Source organism: Pyxicephalus adspersus, chromosome 8, assembly GCF_032062135.1.
Source record: "Pyxicephalus adspersus chromosome 8, UCB_Pads_2.0, whole genome shotgun sequence".
Classification (NCBI taxonomy): Eukaryota; Metazoa; Chordata; class Amphibia; order Anura; family Pyxicephalidae; genus Pyxicephalus; species Pyxicephalus adspersus.
The window spans coordinates 28,376,233-28,392,099 of NC_092865.1; the positions used below are offsets into that span (position 1 = coordinate 28,376,233).

The 15,867-nt window shown below is 36.5% G+C and overlaps 2 protein-coding genes across 6 annotated transcripts in view; one reads left to right on the forward strand and one right to left on the reverse strand.

Annotated features, from left to right (window-relative positions):
• Window positions 1-3,899, forward strand: part of BCAR3 (BCAR3 adaptor protein, NSP family member) — a 72,155-nt gene extending 68,256 nt beyond the window's left edge. For both annotated transcript variants that reach the window (XM_072419864.1, XM_072419865.1), the window contains 4 exons: window positions 211-379; window positions 1,065-1,176; window positions 2,415-2,627; window positions 3,217-3,899. In XM_072419864.1, coding sequence (XP_072275965.1) covers window positions 211-379; window positions 1,065-1,176; window positions 2,415-2,627; window positions 3,217-3,380 — 658 coding nt within the window. In that variant the 3' untranslated portion in view covers window positions 3,381-3,899. The remainder of the gene's footprint in view (window positions 1-210; window positions 380-1,064; window positions 1,177-2,414; window positions 2,628-3,216) is intronic.
• Window positions 3,900-4,694: 795 nt separating this feature from the next.
• Window positions 4,695-15,867, reverse strand: part of FNBP1L (formin binding protein 1 like) — an 89,639-nt gene continuing 78,466 nt past the window's right edge. For 2 of the 4 annotated variants that reach the window (XM_072419867.1, XM_072419869.1), the window contains 5 exons: window positions 15,607-15,739; window positions 12,893-12,987; window positions 12,545-12,690; window positions 11,184-11,342; window positions 4,695-7,877 (listed from right to left, as the gene is read on the reverse strand). In XM_072419867.1, coding sequence (XP_072275968.1) covers window positions 7,870-7,877; window positions 11,184-11,342; window positions 12,545-12,690; window positions 12,893-12,987; window positions 15,607-15,739 — 541 coding nt within the window. In that variant the 3' untranslated portion in view covers window positions 4,695-7,869. Of the gene's footprint in view, window positions 11,343-12,544; window positions 12,691-12,892; window positions 12,988-15,606; window positions 15,740-15,867 lie in introns of all 4 variants that reach the window. The other 2 variants (XM_072419866.1, XM_072419868.1) reach the window with 1 other exon arrangement.

Genomic DNA, 15,867 nt, shown 5'->3' on the forward strand with positions numbered 1-15,867 from the left:
ACATCTGTGCACTTTTAGGATTGGCCATTAGATGGCAGAACGAGTTATTTTTAATTGGAACTGAAAGGATACACCTAAAGAGAGGACAATCTGTCAGCGAATTTCAGGGGATTATTAGGAGATCATAAAGTACTCACCTTCTCCATCGCTGTTGTGTAAATATTTAACTCCATTTAGATTTTCACACCCACAATTAACTTTATTTTACAGGCATTCTACCATGGCAATAGGGATCGCTGTGGATATCCTGGGATGTACTGGCAGCCCAGAGGAAAGAGTTGCAACTTTAAACAAAATTATCCAAATTGCAGTCGAACTGAAGGAATTGGGAGATTTCTATGCATTTTCCTCCATCATGAAAGCACTTGAGATGCCTCAGGTAAGGATAAGCAGTGTAATGGGCAGCACGGTGGCTAGAGGTTTGAATCTCGTCCAGGACACTATCTGCACGATAGGTTCTCCCTGTGTCTGTGTGGGTTTCCTTCGGGTACTCTGGTTTCCTCCCATGTTCCGAATACATGCAGTTAGGTTAATTGGCTTTCCCCCAAATTCCCCTTACACTGTAGTAATGACATATAACTATGGTAGGGACATTAGATTGTGAGTGCCTTTGAGGGACAGCTAGTGACATGACTATGGAAATTGTAAAGCTCTGCATAAAATGTCAGCAGTCTAAAAATACTATGAAGTAAAAATAATAACTTCATCCTGCCACTAGAACATCTCACAGCTGGGTACAAAGTGTTAATAGAGTCACTGAATACCAAGTTTAATAATCTTTAATAATCTGTGGTGAACTGAATGTGCGGCAAGTTTTTTTTTTTTTTTGTTTATTTTTTTGCTGATTGGATGTTGTAGTTTAATACACTTACATGTGACGTTTTGCCTTTGTAGGTATGATATTCATTTCTATTCAGAACATGTTTTTCGCCAATAGCATCCAAACCACAGTATCCATAGTTGCTACACATAAATCCAGGCTTTTCTTATTTTAGGCCAGACGCACTACTGTCCACTTGATGACAAAGACAATATACAGATCCAGATTTTCTTTTTATTTACAGATTACAAGGCTGGAAACAACCTGGACCATGTTAAGACATCAGTACACACAGACAGCAATCACTTATGAGAAACAGCTTAAACCCTTCAACAAAAGTCTGTATGAAGGTGCAGGTAAGCCCAACAAATGCAATTTGTAATTAAAATACACCCCAGACATAATGGCGACCATGTCTCACACAATTTGCACACTCAGGAGTTGTGTGTGGTGGTGATAACAAGCAAGCCTTGTGTTCGCATCAAGAGCCCTTTGCAGATAGATAGCGGTAACAAAAGTTTTGTCATATCAAACTTATAGTTGTATAATGACAGGACTTTCAATACCGCTGTCTATCAGCACACCTTCCGTTGTCCACCTCAAAGCAAGTTTTGGAAGTCTTTGACTTACTGCCGCCCATGAAACTAAAAATTGCAAATCACAAAACTCTGAAAGACAGCTTTGTATTACAGCACTGAATAAAGGATTCAAATTAGGAGGTATGACCATGTGACAGGGTCTCTTTGAAATCCAGGCAATTTAAATTTTTAAGGGTGTTTTATATATCAAGATTTTATTGCCTTTTTCTTCTCATTGTGGTCTGTTGCCATCAGGGAGCAATAAAAGAGTTTTGCAGAATTGATATAGATTTGCCAGACAATTGTTTGGGTGTTGATGCTCTAAGCATCTGGGTCAAACTTCAGCATGTTGCACATATTACTTCAGAAGATTGATGCATTGGTGCCATTTGTGAGGCAATATCACCAGTGCCTGAAAAAGGCAGTATGTGGGTAGTGTCCACTAGGTATTCTGAGTTAACTCTCCCTGACCTAAATACCTCCCTAAATACAAGTATAATTCATAGTAATTGACAATGAATACAGCACCATCTAGTGAATGAGTTGAGGATTACAGACCCATTCCCCCATGTACTTTAATAAATGACTGAATAAATATACCCCTAAGGATAAACTGGGTCTCTTTATTACCAGGTTAAAGAACACCTTGATCAAATAATTTATAATGCATTTTATTGGAGTTAAACAATATTCTGAGACTAATTTTGGGTTGATAACTACACGTCCAAATGTTCAGATATGGGATTTAATCTGTGAACTTCTGTGGTTTATTGCAGTCAGACCTTGTAAATATGAGTAACCTTTTAGTGTGTTTTGCCTATTCATGATCATGTAGAACACACATTCTAAACCCACCTTATTTTTAGTTATTTGGTTATTATATTTTCTTTATTTTTATATGTTTTGTTTCTTCTATAATTTGGTGGTCACAATTTCTATTTAAAGGACTACAAGGTGAAGAAGATAACTTTTTATATTAATAACTTTAAGATAACTTTTGCAAAATCTTGTTCTAGGAGTGGTATTTACCATGCAAGAGAAATCCACAATGCCACTTGTGATGCCTCTCCTAATGCTCCTGGAGCGTCAGTCTGCCATATTTGAGGGAATGGACTGGTGGGAGAACCATGACCGAGGATGTGAAATAATGTTTAGCCATTTGGAAACTGGACGATTTATTGCCAAAAATGCAGCTTTGTATCAAAGCAATGCACAAAAGGCATTGGAAGGTAAGAAGACTTACAAAGTGTGTGTGTCTGTGTGCGCACGCGCGCAACAAGCTCGCCTAAGAATCTGCATACAAAACAATCTGTATAAAAAGCTCATGGAGGTCATGTTACCCCATATTTGGTTTTCTATTTGTAGCTGGTTCTATTTACCTCTGAACAATGGCATCTGTGCCCAGGTGAATTTCCCAGTAAATCAGAATGTTGGGTTTTTACTGCTAGATGAACACCAATGGAAAAAATCTGCCTCACTTCTGTCAGACATGGTTTTATTAGGCACAAGCAAAGGTAAAATGTGCAACAGGGATGTCAACTGCAACACAGACAAAAACAGAAATTTAAAAGTGAAAATGAGGGTAAACTTTCTCAAGCAAAACCATTTCCTGCTGTAAAAAGGCAAACTCCAACCTCAAAAAAAAACTCCAACTCCAAAAAAAAAAAGTTTGTATTTCTCATTCATGATGTAAGATGAAGGTTAACTTGTTTCTTTGAAATTGCTTAATACTGTGGAAGAGTAGTCGCTAAATGTTTTATTTTCCTTCAGGTCCCTTTTCTTCTCATTTCACCTATGTATCTTTTCTTTTTTGTTTAGGTTTTAACCCGGATGAGATGATGAGTGAAGTCTTCTGCACAGAGTTTCAAATGAGGCTGCTTTGGGGCAGTAAAGGAGCCCAAGTTAGCCAAACTGAAAGATATCAGAAGTTCAGCCAGATTTTAACAGCTCTGTCAAAAAAACTGGAACCTCCAATTTCCTAAAGCAAAACTTATCAGATCACTAGCGTTTTACAGATGGATTCTAAAGTCGTAGGAATGACTCTTGTTCATGTACACTGTGTATATTTTTTTTTTAAGTAACCTTTAACAACCATTTATTTATTTGAGCAAATTCACCTTGGCTACTAATTATGTAGTAGCAGAATGGACAATGGCAGTAGATCACTTGTTAATAAAAATCAAGACGTTGACTGATAATGACAATAAACATGAATTTTATCCCTGGCAGGAAACGTTTTACCCAAGAGTTGGCATCATTGTGTTTGTGTGAGTGAAATCTAAAAACGTCATCGCATAACATCACATGGACACATCAAAACAAGGCACCTTTAGGCCAATGAGGACAACTGTGAAATGGTTTCCATTTTTATTCCATGAAATCTATTCTCAATACAGAATGCTATTCTTCAACAATGCATTTACCAGTAACAAAAATAAAACCATGTGTGCACATAATACTAAAAATGCACTGGAAGAAATAAAACTTTAAGATGACTCAAGTTTAGTTTTTGGAGCAGTTTGTTTTTACCTGTTTGTTTAATTGTAATCACATACATTCTTAACTGATTTGACATGGTGCATCAGCTTGTTGATGCCTGACCATGACACCTTTAGGAACTTGTGATCGTGAACTATAAATATAAAATACTTCAGGATTCCAACAAGCACCCCATACACAAGCTCAATGTGCTCTTTCAAGATTTCCTACACTGGTTCTCTATGGTCACTGGAACAAGACAGACAATATACCTTAGCAGTGTTTTTTTCCCAAGCTTTTTCTAACAGCCTCTCACAGTACATTAGTGTGGTGCTGAAGGGGAAGAATGCCTTCCTTAGACAGCCAAAACACACTGCAATCAGCTAAACTAGAGGTGTCAAACTCTGGCGCATAATGTTTTTTTTTTTTTTTTTTGGGCCCTAAAAGAATCCTAAATATGAATTGAAGCATTGAAATAGCGCCGCTACTCCAATTCCCGGCATCATTGGCGGCTATAGCCCAGCGACCTCTGCGTATGCATGGCCCAGCATTGGACTGTTTTATAGACGCAGGGAAGTGAGGTGAGCTATTTCAGTTTCAAGTTTTTATTTTTGTCCACTGTGTATTTGAGTTTGACACCCCTGAGTTAAATGGAGATTGGAGGCACAGAAATATCTAGTAAACTAGAGTAAAATCCCTGTTCTATAATGATATAAAAAAAACAAACAAACACTTTCCTTACATTTATCACTGAACATATCCTACAATGATCCATGTGAAAGAGCAGAACCAATAAATAAAAAAAACAGTCATATATGAAGAGTCCATATTGTTTTATTAGGCCTTAATGAATGTTGTCACTGGTACAATGAGCCAACAATGACACAAGATCAGTGAGTATACAAAGTATAACATATTTCCATCAATCCCCAACCTTGGGAGATATTCCGGGCCAAGGTAAAAAGCAAAGTGGTACAATTTATTTTTTTTTACATTAAAAAACTACCCTTTTGTAGTTTTGTCAATAATGAGTAAAGACATTATATAAATAAACCCCTGTATACAATATTCCAAAATCTAATCAAAGGTTTTAAATAGTCCAAAATGTATATACTCTGACAGTGGTAAGCTTTTTTTAATTCAGCCTCTATTAAATGAACAAAAGTGTTATAATATTGTGTATACCAAAAAAAAAGTTGAATATAACACTGGATAATTTTGGAAATTTTTTTTTTTTAATAATGCATTCTAGCAGTTTATAGGACATACGCAAACATTCAATGGGTTCAGAAAACTTTTGTAGTGGTTAAACGTCAAAAAAATGGCACTTCACACGTGGGCATGCAGTAACGATGGCAGCCAAATGGTTCAAGTTAGTCACTCTGGCATTATTGGAATCCCAAAATACCAATTATTGCTTAGGTGACGGCTACAATCATTTACTATGGCTCAATCAAGGATGGAATTTAATAGGAGAATTGCCATCTACTACTACTCCCACTACTATAGAACAGAGTTTTTAGAAAGACATTGTCAGTGCAGACTGATATCTGCACATAGTGGTAAGGAGGTGATGAAGTTCGGTGAATAGCTCAAAGCAATTTCTTTTTTTTTTTTTTTAAACACAGCAAGACATGGTTGCATATAAGATTTGTAAGCCATATAACTGCATTTGAAAATCTCTTGCAATTACTTTCAATGACAAAATTGGCCTGTTAGACCCAGGCACAGACAACACGTGAAAAGGTCTGACAGGAGCACGATCACGAGGGTAGCCAATAAACACGGACCATTTCCTGACCATTCACTGGAGATTTTCAGTCATGCTTTCCTGTAATACAAGCCATACATGTAACTATGTCCCCTTGGTGCGGAAACTATCCTCAAACAGTTATGCTGTTTATAAAGTAAGGCAGGCAAACCGTTTATAATCAAAAAAGCCTCATAGCAAGACTGTGTTACACTCAGACAATCAAATTCTTTATTTCATTCTACTACAAACTAACAAAGGAGATGGGCTGCTATGACCAAGAGAATGGATGAGGCCCATGTAGTTCAGCATCCCTTACAAGACACTGCCTGCCAGTGCAATATCTTAAAAAAGGCGACGTTCCCCAGCAGAGTATCTCTGTTTCAAGCGCAAGAAAAATCTTACACAGTATACAATTTTTCTTTCAGAAATGTTGCTATTTATTCTCATAAATGCCAGAAGAGACCCCATACCGAAGCTAAAAGTAAGTTTTGTTGACTACTACACAGAGGAAACAGTTTGATATGTTCAATAAAACATGAACCCAAGTAGAGCTACTTTCCTCCTTTACACAATAATTCACAAGTTTGGGTAGACAGAGTGATTGAAGTGGTCATAAACAACTATATGTACATTATAAAACAGATCAATACACTTGCTTATAAAAGAAAAGTGCACATAAGTATTACTGTCAATTTATCAGGTTTATACAATAAAACGATTGCCTGCAAACAGATTTAACAATGCAATAAAGTGGAACTTCTAACCCACAAATACTCAACAGTCCTAAAAGACAATCAACAAAATACAATGATTGTGTTACATGGTCTGGACTGTACATGAAGTTATCCAGAATGATCAACCACAGAAAACCAGCTTGAAAGGCCACTTCTGCAGTTGTGGCACAGTAGACTTCCCCAGTGCTTGGAGTGTCACCACTGAATTTCCATTAGACCTTAAAACACTGAGGAGAAGATAGAATGTTTCTTAAGCACTATCCTCAGAAATTACCATTCATAAGAGGCCCATTAAACATAATTGGCTGGATTAAACGTGTCAAATCAACAGAGAAACGTGGTCTTAAAAAGGTTATTCCCTGAGGATAGGTTTATAACTCACTGCTTTAAGCCGTTTTAAAAGGAAAATACAGAATAATAAACCTTTTAACATTACACTGGCAATCAACCTCCTAGGCACTCCAGTTTAAGGCAGCATCTGGAAAGTAGTTGGGTCGGGTCTGTGGGGGGAACAATGAAGATCTTCAGTCTTTGGCCAACTGCTCTGTGCCCTGTGTGTTGATGAACTTGTAGACTTGAGGGGCACGTCTTGAGCCAGATTGTTCTCTTACCAAGGAATGGAGCATGTGCAAGACATACAAAAGTTATCCATTTCCAAAATAAAAACATGGAATGTATTAAGTTATCAGAAAAGATGAGAAGTCGTAGATATTTAGTGATTGGTGATCGAGAATAAATTGTGGTTCCCACAGAATGGTGATCTAGAGTGCAGACTGTGGAAGGAAAATTAGAGCATGGAGTACAGTTATGGAGAGAAGTATGATTCATGCAGTAGGGAAGGATTAGAGTCAATGCAGATGGCACAGGCAGACATTGGCAAGTTAACATCCTGAAGGCACCCAGCCTCATAGCAATGAAGAATCAAAACACTCTAGTGAATATTCAAAGTGCTGCTTGAATTAAGTCATTGGAAGCAAATTACTGTTGACTGATTCTGATTATATAAAGATTGGAATTTTAGACCACAGTGGTAAATTAAAACCTCACATGGGAATCTGAGGTTTAGTGGAAAAATTAGTTAAATTGATTTTTTTTTTTTTTTTGGTTTCAGGAAAGAAGGTGCAAGATTTTCAATGTAGTAGAGAGCATGGTTCCACAGTGATGAGCCTGGAATGGGACTGCTGGATTTAATTTTAAGTAGAGGAAAAAGTGCAGCAAAACATTCACTAGTTTGTTTTCCAGTTAAACTTTTCATAGCATAAAAAGATGAAATAATGAAGGGCAGACACTTGATGCAGTTTCTGGCAGAAGTAGAAAATGCATCACGTTTTCTCCCCTCAAAAAATAAAAATCAGGGTGTCTGTAAGTTAGTGAACAATGTATGTATGTATCATGCGTACATGCGTGTTGCTGTTCTCACATGTGTCCCCGACCTAATCCCCTCCCCTTAAAAGAAGCTGCATGTAAACGCCTTCCACATCTCGCCCAGGTTCACAGACACCCTCTTCAGGAACCTGCAGTCCGACAGGAAAAAACAAAGAAGAGGACAGTTATCAGGGCACGTGCTATGGAGACTACAGGTCACTATTGCTTTGCCTTTTTTTTTTTTGAAACATGGATCAAAAAAATATTTCCAATTTTTTCATGGAGACCTTTCAAAATAGTTTGTTTCAATATGTTGTACAAGTGTGTCAAGGGTACATTTTTTCAATCTTTAGTGGATATTCCCACTATTACCAACTCTATTACCAATCTCTACCAACCAAAAGATTCAGCTTGGGATTTGGTGCTCTATCACACAGGGATGTCAGGCTTCTCATGTATCTGAGAGCCAGGCACCATGGGACATAGACATGGGCCTAATACTTAGTGAGGAAGATCCTCAATCTGTCATCAGGGATGCAGCAACAAAAGTTCTCAATAGAAGTAAAATACTTATTGCTGGAGAGCCGTTTAGCCTTGACAAACACTTGCCAATAAAAGCAAGATTGATCACAATTATAACCAATTACTGATTTTGTAAACGCTTAGAAAACATATTGAAACTATTTTGTTTATAGATCTCCACTAAGCAGTGCATGAATTACCAGTGCAATAACCTTTGCCATGATGGTAAAGATTGGTAACTGTAACAAATGGAAATGGTAATTGTGCCATCTACAGTGTATGCTACGTATTACCTTTCTGCTAAAATGAACATGCATTTTAGTTTATAAAATAGGTGTGCAAAACACCAGTGACAGAAGCCAGAGACAAGCTGCCACTCTCTTTCAAGTGTTGTATTAGTTCTGGCCCCGTAGTTATACCTATATAGCTTCAGTAGAAGTAAACTATAAACCTGACTCCCTCCTGTGGACAATATACTGCTCCTTCAAACCCTTTTCTACATCTAGCTCATAAATGTGGTCATAATTCTATAAATAAAAGACAGATATAATACCAAAACTATAAAATCCCAAAGAGACCTTGCAATTTGTTCCAAAAACTGCAGGCATAACTCACATACAGCCTTGTAAACCCTAAAACCTGGGACACTCTATTGCATCTCTTGACCAATTCCTTGGATTCAACCGGTCAGTGAAGCTGCCTATCGCAGGTAATTACTATAAGGTGTGACCTAGATCAAAATAAAAGTGCCCCCAGGAAGTTGGGCCACCTGTCACCCTATAAAGTTTAAGGTGTATAAAAGCTGCAACTTCTAGGTGCCCATATATTTTCTCCATCTGGTCTATATTTCTGTAGATTGTGTGTTGATACACTCAGTGGACTTTGTTTTAAGAGCACGTAGGTTTTAAGAAATTCTGTAAAGGACACAGTAGGCAGCTTTAATATCAATAAATAAAAAATCAACAGAGCAGATAATTTATATTACTCAGTCAGTCTGAGCTAATACTGCAGCAATTACCTGTACACAATTAAGTACACATTTTCTGTTATATATACTATTATGGTTGTAGATCAGATAGGGAGAGATTTTTAGTGTCCCCTTCTGGTGGCTGTTTGTGTTCAGGAAGGGGGGCTAGCACCTCTAAAACCAATTAGTAGTTGTTTACTAAACTGTCTGAGCAGAGAAATCTAATCTGAGGAACAAAATAAAGAAGGAACACCAGAGGCCACCAGGTACAATGAGAAATAATGACTGGCGCCTGCAATATATACACTTACATTTCCCTAATACATTACTAATATTACAGTGACTACATTCCTTCATATGTATACTTCTCATATGTCTGTTTTGTACATTGGTTTAGAATCTTATTTTTTAACACTATTATGCATGTTCATTTTCATTGTTTTGTGTTTGGTAAAAACAGAATACCAAACATGTAGCAACACCTAGGGGAAAAACACAAGGCCAGACAGGACATCCAAATACATTTGGAAGGAAATTTGGTTTATTAAATATTATTAAAAAGTGGCTGTTTATTTAGAACAAAATTCATTTTAGGGGTAATTCAACCACACAGAAATGCCATGCTGTAAAAATGACAGTTTTACATCTACAGTAAATCAGACTACAAAGCTGGACCTTGGCGGACATCGTACACAGTGGCCTTCATTAGGCCGGGGCTCAGGAGCACAACTTCACTTTAAAATTCTAGGTGGTGTAAGGGGAAAAATACCGGTACCTACCTCCCTTGTGTAATCAGAACAGTTTGGAAATGAGCATTTCACACTGACATTCCTAAAATTCAAGCAAGATGGAAACTTGGCACTTTCCAGCCTATACTTAAATTATTTGATTTTGCCAATAATACATTTTATAAAATAACAAATGTGCAATTCTGCAAATATATATTGTAGGTAAAAGTAAGAAGACAGTGTCTGGTTTTCAGCTTGCTCTAATATTACAAATGCTTGCTCTTTGTTGTTTTTTTGTTGCACATCAAACCCAACAAAAACTGCTAATTACACATTTAAAGAAAATTTATATATATTTAGGATTTTTTTCGTTCAACCATCCTCTCTAAAATATTTTAATTATATATTAATATTAATATAATATATATTAAAAATATTTTAGCTGTGCATTTAGCAGTTTACCTGGATTTACACTTGTGCACTAATGTGCACTAATGCTGACAATGAAAGTGGCAAACGCATGAAAAAAACAGTCTGTAATACTCTGGTTTCTTACTTTTACTTTCTTGGGGTCATTTGTACAAGTATAGCAAGCTGGGGATTGCTGCATCAGAGTGGAGATAGGATTCTAAAAAGCCAGTTATGTCCATGAATCAATCTATGTCACACTGCCAAGATAACTTGAGAAATAACAGTTTTCTGATTATTTTTAACAGCTTCTAAAACTCTTGGAAAGTTGTGTTTCACTATATTCTAACTCTGTAACTTGAGTTCTTTATTAAACAGAGATTAAAGTAATTTTAAGTTGGAAAAAAACAAATATACAAGGCTAAAAATACATCTTTCAAATGTGTAAAGGTCTTCTTGAAGAATAATAAAAGCAGGACTCTAAAAAAAAACGAAATAAAAAAACAAAACAAAAACACTAGCTTCCTATGCGGTCTTATTTTTAACAATGTAAGGGAAATAAAAAACATCTTTATAAAATATAAATCAATATACAGATTAAAATCCTAACAGTCATGTTTAAGGCAACGGTAACGGATAGGAATTCTCTCCGTCTGTTCAGAGCTATCCTCCGGATATGTGAGGCGCCTCGCTGTGGTGTCACAGGGAACAGCAGCCACCCAGCAAAATCAAATATGTTCATGTGTTTATCTCCCACTCAGCAAGAAATTTCTTCCATCTTTCACTGATCAATCACTATATGTATGTAGGTTAGATATAAGTTACTGCACCTTTACTGTTTTTCTCTAGAGTAATATCTATGTATGACGTAGGGACATAGCCCTCCTCTCCATTCTGTCGTCTTGCTCTTGTCCAGCCATCTCCTTTATCTTCCTCAATAATGTACATAACTTCACCTTCTTTCATAGACAGGGTGCCTTCATTATTACCTGAGGGAAAAATAATTTTATTACATAGAATTTACAAAATGACAAAGCAACAGGTTGTAGATATTTACATCCCATCACAAGCATGCAATGCCTACACCAGCCCCTTGTGGCGAAGAAATTGGTTGTCAGTGCATTACTGCTATAAAACAGACCCTTGTTTCTTTGCAAGTAGTTTTTCTTGCTACATTCTGATTAAACAGAAGTAAAATGCTAATATATATTCTTCTATATTGCAATGCAAACTGCTACAGCAATGCTCTATCAAATGAGCAGTGATGGACAGTACAATACCAATGGACAGCAATGAGCACAATCTTCAGTCAATCCTTGATCCTTATATCCTCCACTGTAAAAAGTGGTAATTATTATTAATATTATTATTAAACAGGATTTATATAGCACCAACATATTATGCAGCGCTGTACATTAAATAGGGATTGCAAATGACAGACTATTACCGACAGTGATACAGGAGGAGAGGACCCTGCCCCGAAGGGCTTACAATCTAGAATGGCAGCCAGAACCCACAAAATAGTGGGAGGATGCCAAGAATCACCTGAACAGGCAGAATAGGAGTCAGGTTTGGCTTGAGTCTTGGAAGCATCGGCAGAGCCATTTTGTTTTAGGCAGTCTATTGTTTTCTCTCTATGCAGTGCAGCCCATGTCCAACACAATGCATCTTCCATGTCACAAGTGTGGAGGTCAGCAGGAGGAATTATTTAGCATCGGAGGTAACAAAGTAAATTTAATATCGTGAAAGTGTCTGTTCAGGAAGTGACTACACTACCGGACTGTGTTCCCTGTTATGGGAAGCAAGAGCAGCAAATTTTTGCTTCTCTGTGGCTTCAAGCAATCACATCAAAGGTGTCCCAACTCCATTCCTCAAATGTCACATAAAGGACAGGATTTTCATATGAACAGATGCATATTCTGCCTTTTTATACCACACCTTACTAAATTTACTGCTGACAGTAAGAAAAATGTTTTAAATTATGTTGACCTTATTCGCTGAGACAGAAAGGAGTGAGAAATTCAACACGAATAAAGGGAAAATCTTCCTGTTTGAACACTTATTCTGCCTGACTTCTCCCTAAGGAGTTGTCCCCTGACTTCCTGTTGTTCCTCTATGATGAAAGGTAAAGCCTTTTGTTTTGGATATAAGTTTACAGAAACAGAGGGGATTAGTGAATAAATGTGCATACCATCAAATGGATAGAGTGCTTTGCAATGTCCAATCGCTGGAAGAGGTTCATCATCATCATCGAATTCATCAAACTCTGAATGCACATGAGGCTGCGACTGGATTCTGCCTTCTTGGTTAGCATCTTCTGTGTAGCTTCCCTCCGGACTAATGACACAGAACCAGAAAAGAGGGATTTATCAAGAAAATTAGAGATACAATTAATTACAAATTGATAAACATATATAAAACTAAGTAGGTGTGTCTCGAGTTAGGATTTTATGACTGATGCAAACTGAAAGCATTATGCAAAGCATTAAACGTCATGAACTGGGTAAAGTCCTAGAACTAGTCCATTTCAGATAATAACCTCTCTCTTCCTTGTGCCACAAGGTGATTGGCCTCAGCACTGTGCCTCCGCTCGCTCCGTTGTAATACTTTGCCTTCCACCTCTGATAGCCATGCCTGTAAATGAGAAGCAGAATTTGCATTTCTATCGGTATGTAACACAGAGCAATGATCACAGCAGTCCCTCTGTCTTTCATGCTGAGAAGATAATGACCGCTTTAGTACAAATCTAATATTCAATAACTTTACAAAGAAAATACACACACAGCTGTAAAGGGAAAAACAATATTATGAGAACTCATATTTAAACACAGCTAAAATCAGGTCAGAGAAGAGGGCATTGTTTGTAATTAAGGGTTCTGGTTTTCATTAGATAAGTATACTGCAAAAAATAAATAAAAAAAACAAAAATAAATTGAAAGAGGTATGTAAAAGAAGCTTTAGTATCCAATAGGTTAACACTTTAAAGAACATTGGAAGTCTCTTACATCATTAAAACCTAACATGATTTTCACCCAGGGTGTACGCTTTGACCATAAATTATTAATATAGTATTTATATAGCACTGACATATTACACAGCGCTGTACAAAGTCCATAGTCATGTCACTAGATGTCCCTCAACAATCTAATGTCCCTACCATAGTCAACTGTCTTTAATACAGTCTAAGGTCATGTTTAGGGGGACCCCAGTTAACCTAACTGCATGTTTATGAAATGTGAGAGGAAACCGGAGAACTTGGAGGAAAACCCACGCAATCACGGGGAGAACCTGCAAACTCCATAAAGGTTCAGTATTCAACCAAAAAAACTTACAGTACATTAAATATATCATCTACAGACTGTACATAAGGTGTTGTGTTTATTAGCACTGCGTAGACACTCTGGTCAAACTAAAAATTCACCTGTATTTTTGTCACCTGTAGGTCAATTGTACCTTGTACTTTTCCAAAAAAAAGAGAACAAATAATATAATATACGTAACTATAGACAACAAATATTCACAATAAGCTTACAATTTTTCAGGTTTTATATATAGACCTTCGTAAAAAAAAAATTGTGTTCTTCTAATGTTTAAAAAAAATCGATATATGGTTACAGAAAAATAAAAACAGCAATTATTCTGTCCATGTCACATGCCAAAATCCTCTGTGTCTAGACCCAAATTAATGACACTTATTTTTCATGACAGACTCTCTTTAATCATTAATTAACTCTGGAAACAAGCAATGATGAAAGGTTTGTAGATGTAAGTGGTATGTTTTTTTGGAATGCAGATTCTGCATAATTTATTGTTTTCCACTTTTCATGGGTTGTTTTACTTACACAATTACCAGTATTTGAAAGAATCACTGAGCAAAGTCTGCTAAAAACTTACTAAAGGGAAACATTTTCAAAAGAATTGTATAGAAAAGCTGTAAAAGTGAAAATTATTCATACATAATTAATATGTATCCACTGAACATTTGTCCTTTGAAACCTTTTACACACTAAAACAAAATGTAAAACCATCCAGGTTCTGCTATTGCCAACAGAATTTATTTTTTAAGCTACACTTGGGTGCCATTACATAGGTTTTCCATAAAAATTCTGTGTTCTACAAAAGAATTGAACATTTTGTCATCTGCAGATTACTGTTGTAAATTTACATAATCCTCTCATTACCTGCAATTTTTTGTTGCCAGTTTTATAAATACAAGTGTAATGTAAGTTACTAATGACAACACAAGATAACTTGACTGAAGTTTAACCATAATTCTAAAAATGTGATAGCACATGACATATTATACAATTGGAGGAGCCTTAGTTAGTTAGGCTGGTACATTATTAAAAAATGATGTGAGCAGAGTTACATAGTTACAAAAGTTAGGTAGAGAAAAGTCCATCAGGTTCAACCACTAGGGAAATAAACATATCCCAGATATAATATGCTATGGTCACTGTTGATCCAGAGGAAGTAAAAAAAAATTTTGATTTTGTTCCAACAGGGGGGAAAAAAATTCCTTCCTAATTCCCTGATGTAAATCGATGTTCCCTGGATCAACAGGTTCTGCTATCTTTACTTTAAAGCTTTTTAATACCCAGTTATATTCTTTGCTTCTAGAAAAGCATCAAAATTTCTCCTAAAGCAATCTATAGTAGTTGCTGAAACTACTTCCTGAGGGAGCTGATTCCACATTTTCACAGACATTACAGTGAAGAATCCCTTCCTTCTCCGGAGGTTAAACTTCTTTTCCTCCAGACCCAAAGAGTGCCCTCTTGTTCTTTATAATGATCTCAAAGTGAATAATTGGGAAGAGAGTTTTCTATATGGACCGTTTATATATTTATACAGGGTGATCATATCCCCAATTAAACGTCTCTTCTCAAGGGAGAATAGATTCAGTTCAGCTAATCTCTCCTCATAGAGTTCCTCCATTCCTTTTATTAGTTTAGTTGCCCTTCTCTGCACTCTCTCCAATTCCACAATGTCCTTTTTGTGAACTGGTGCCCAAAACTGGACTGCATATTCCAGATGTGGTCTGACCAATGCTTTAATACAGAGTGTCCCATCTTAAATAAAAATCCTTTACAATGTAATGCATCTGTTCAGACTGTGTAATGGTCTTGTTTGAGTTGCAATTTTTAGAGTTATTAGCTTTATAGGAATTGAGCATGATATGCGCTGTAAACACAGGAACAAATGAGAATCAAATTTATCTAACATCTATAAATTAGTTGAATTTGTCATACTAACCTCGTTTTTATGAATTTCCATTCGCAGCTTTTCAATATTACTCATAGTTTCTGCTATTTTTGGTTGCAAGCTGCTAGGATCTCCCATCTGTGGGCTCTTCTCATACACATCTTTCATTTTATTTAGGGCCTCTCTATAGTAAGGAAAGGGAAAGAAAAAAAATTCAGATCAGTTGTGGTCTATTGCTCCCCGCAATGGTAACATACTATAATAAATGGTAAACTAAAAGTCATGCCCATGCGTATAAAGGTGGAGCCACCA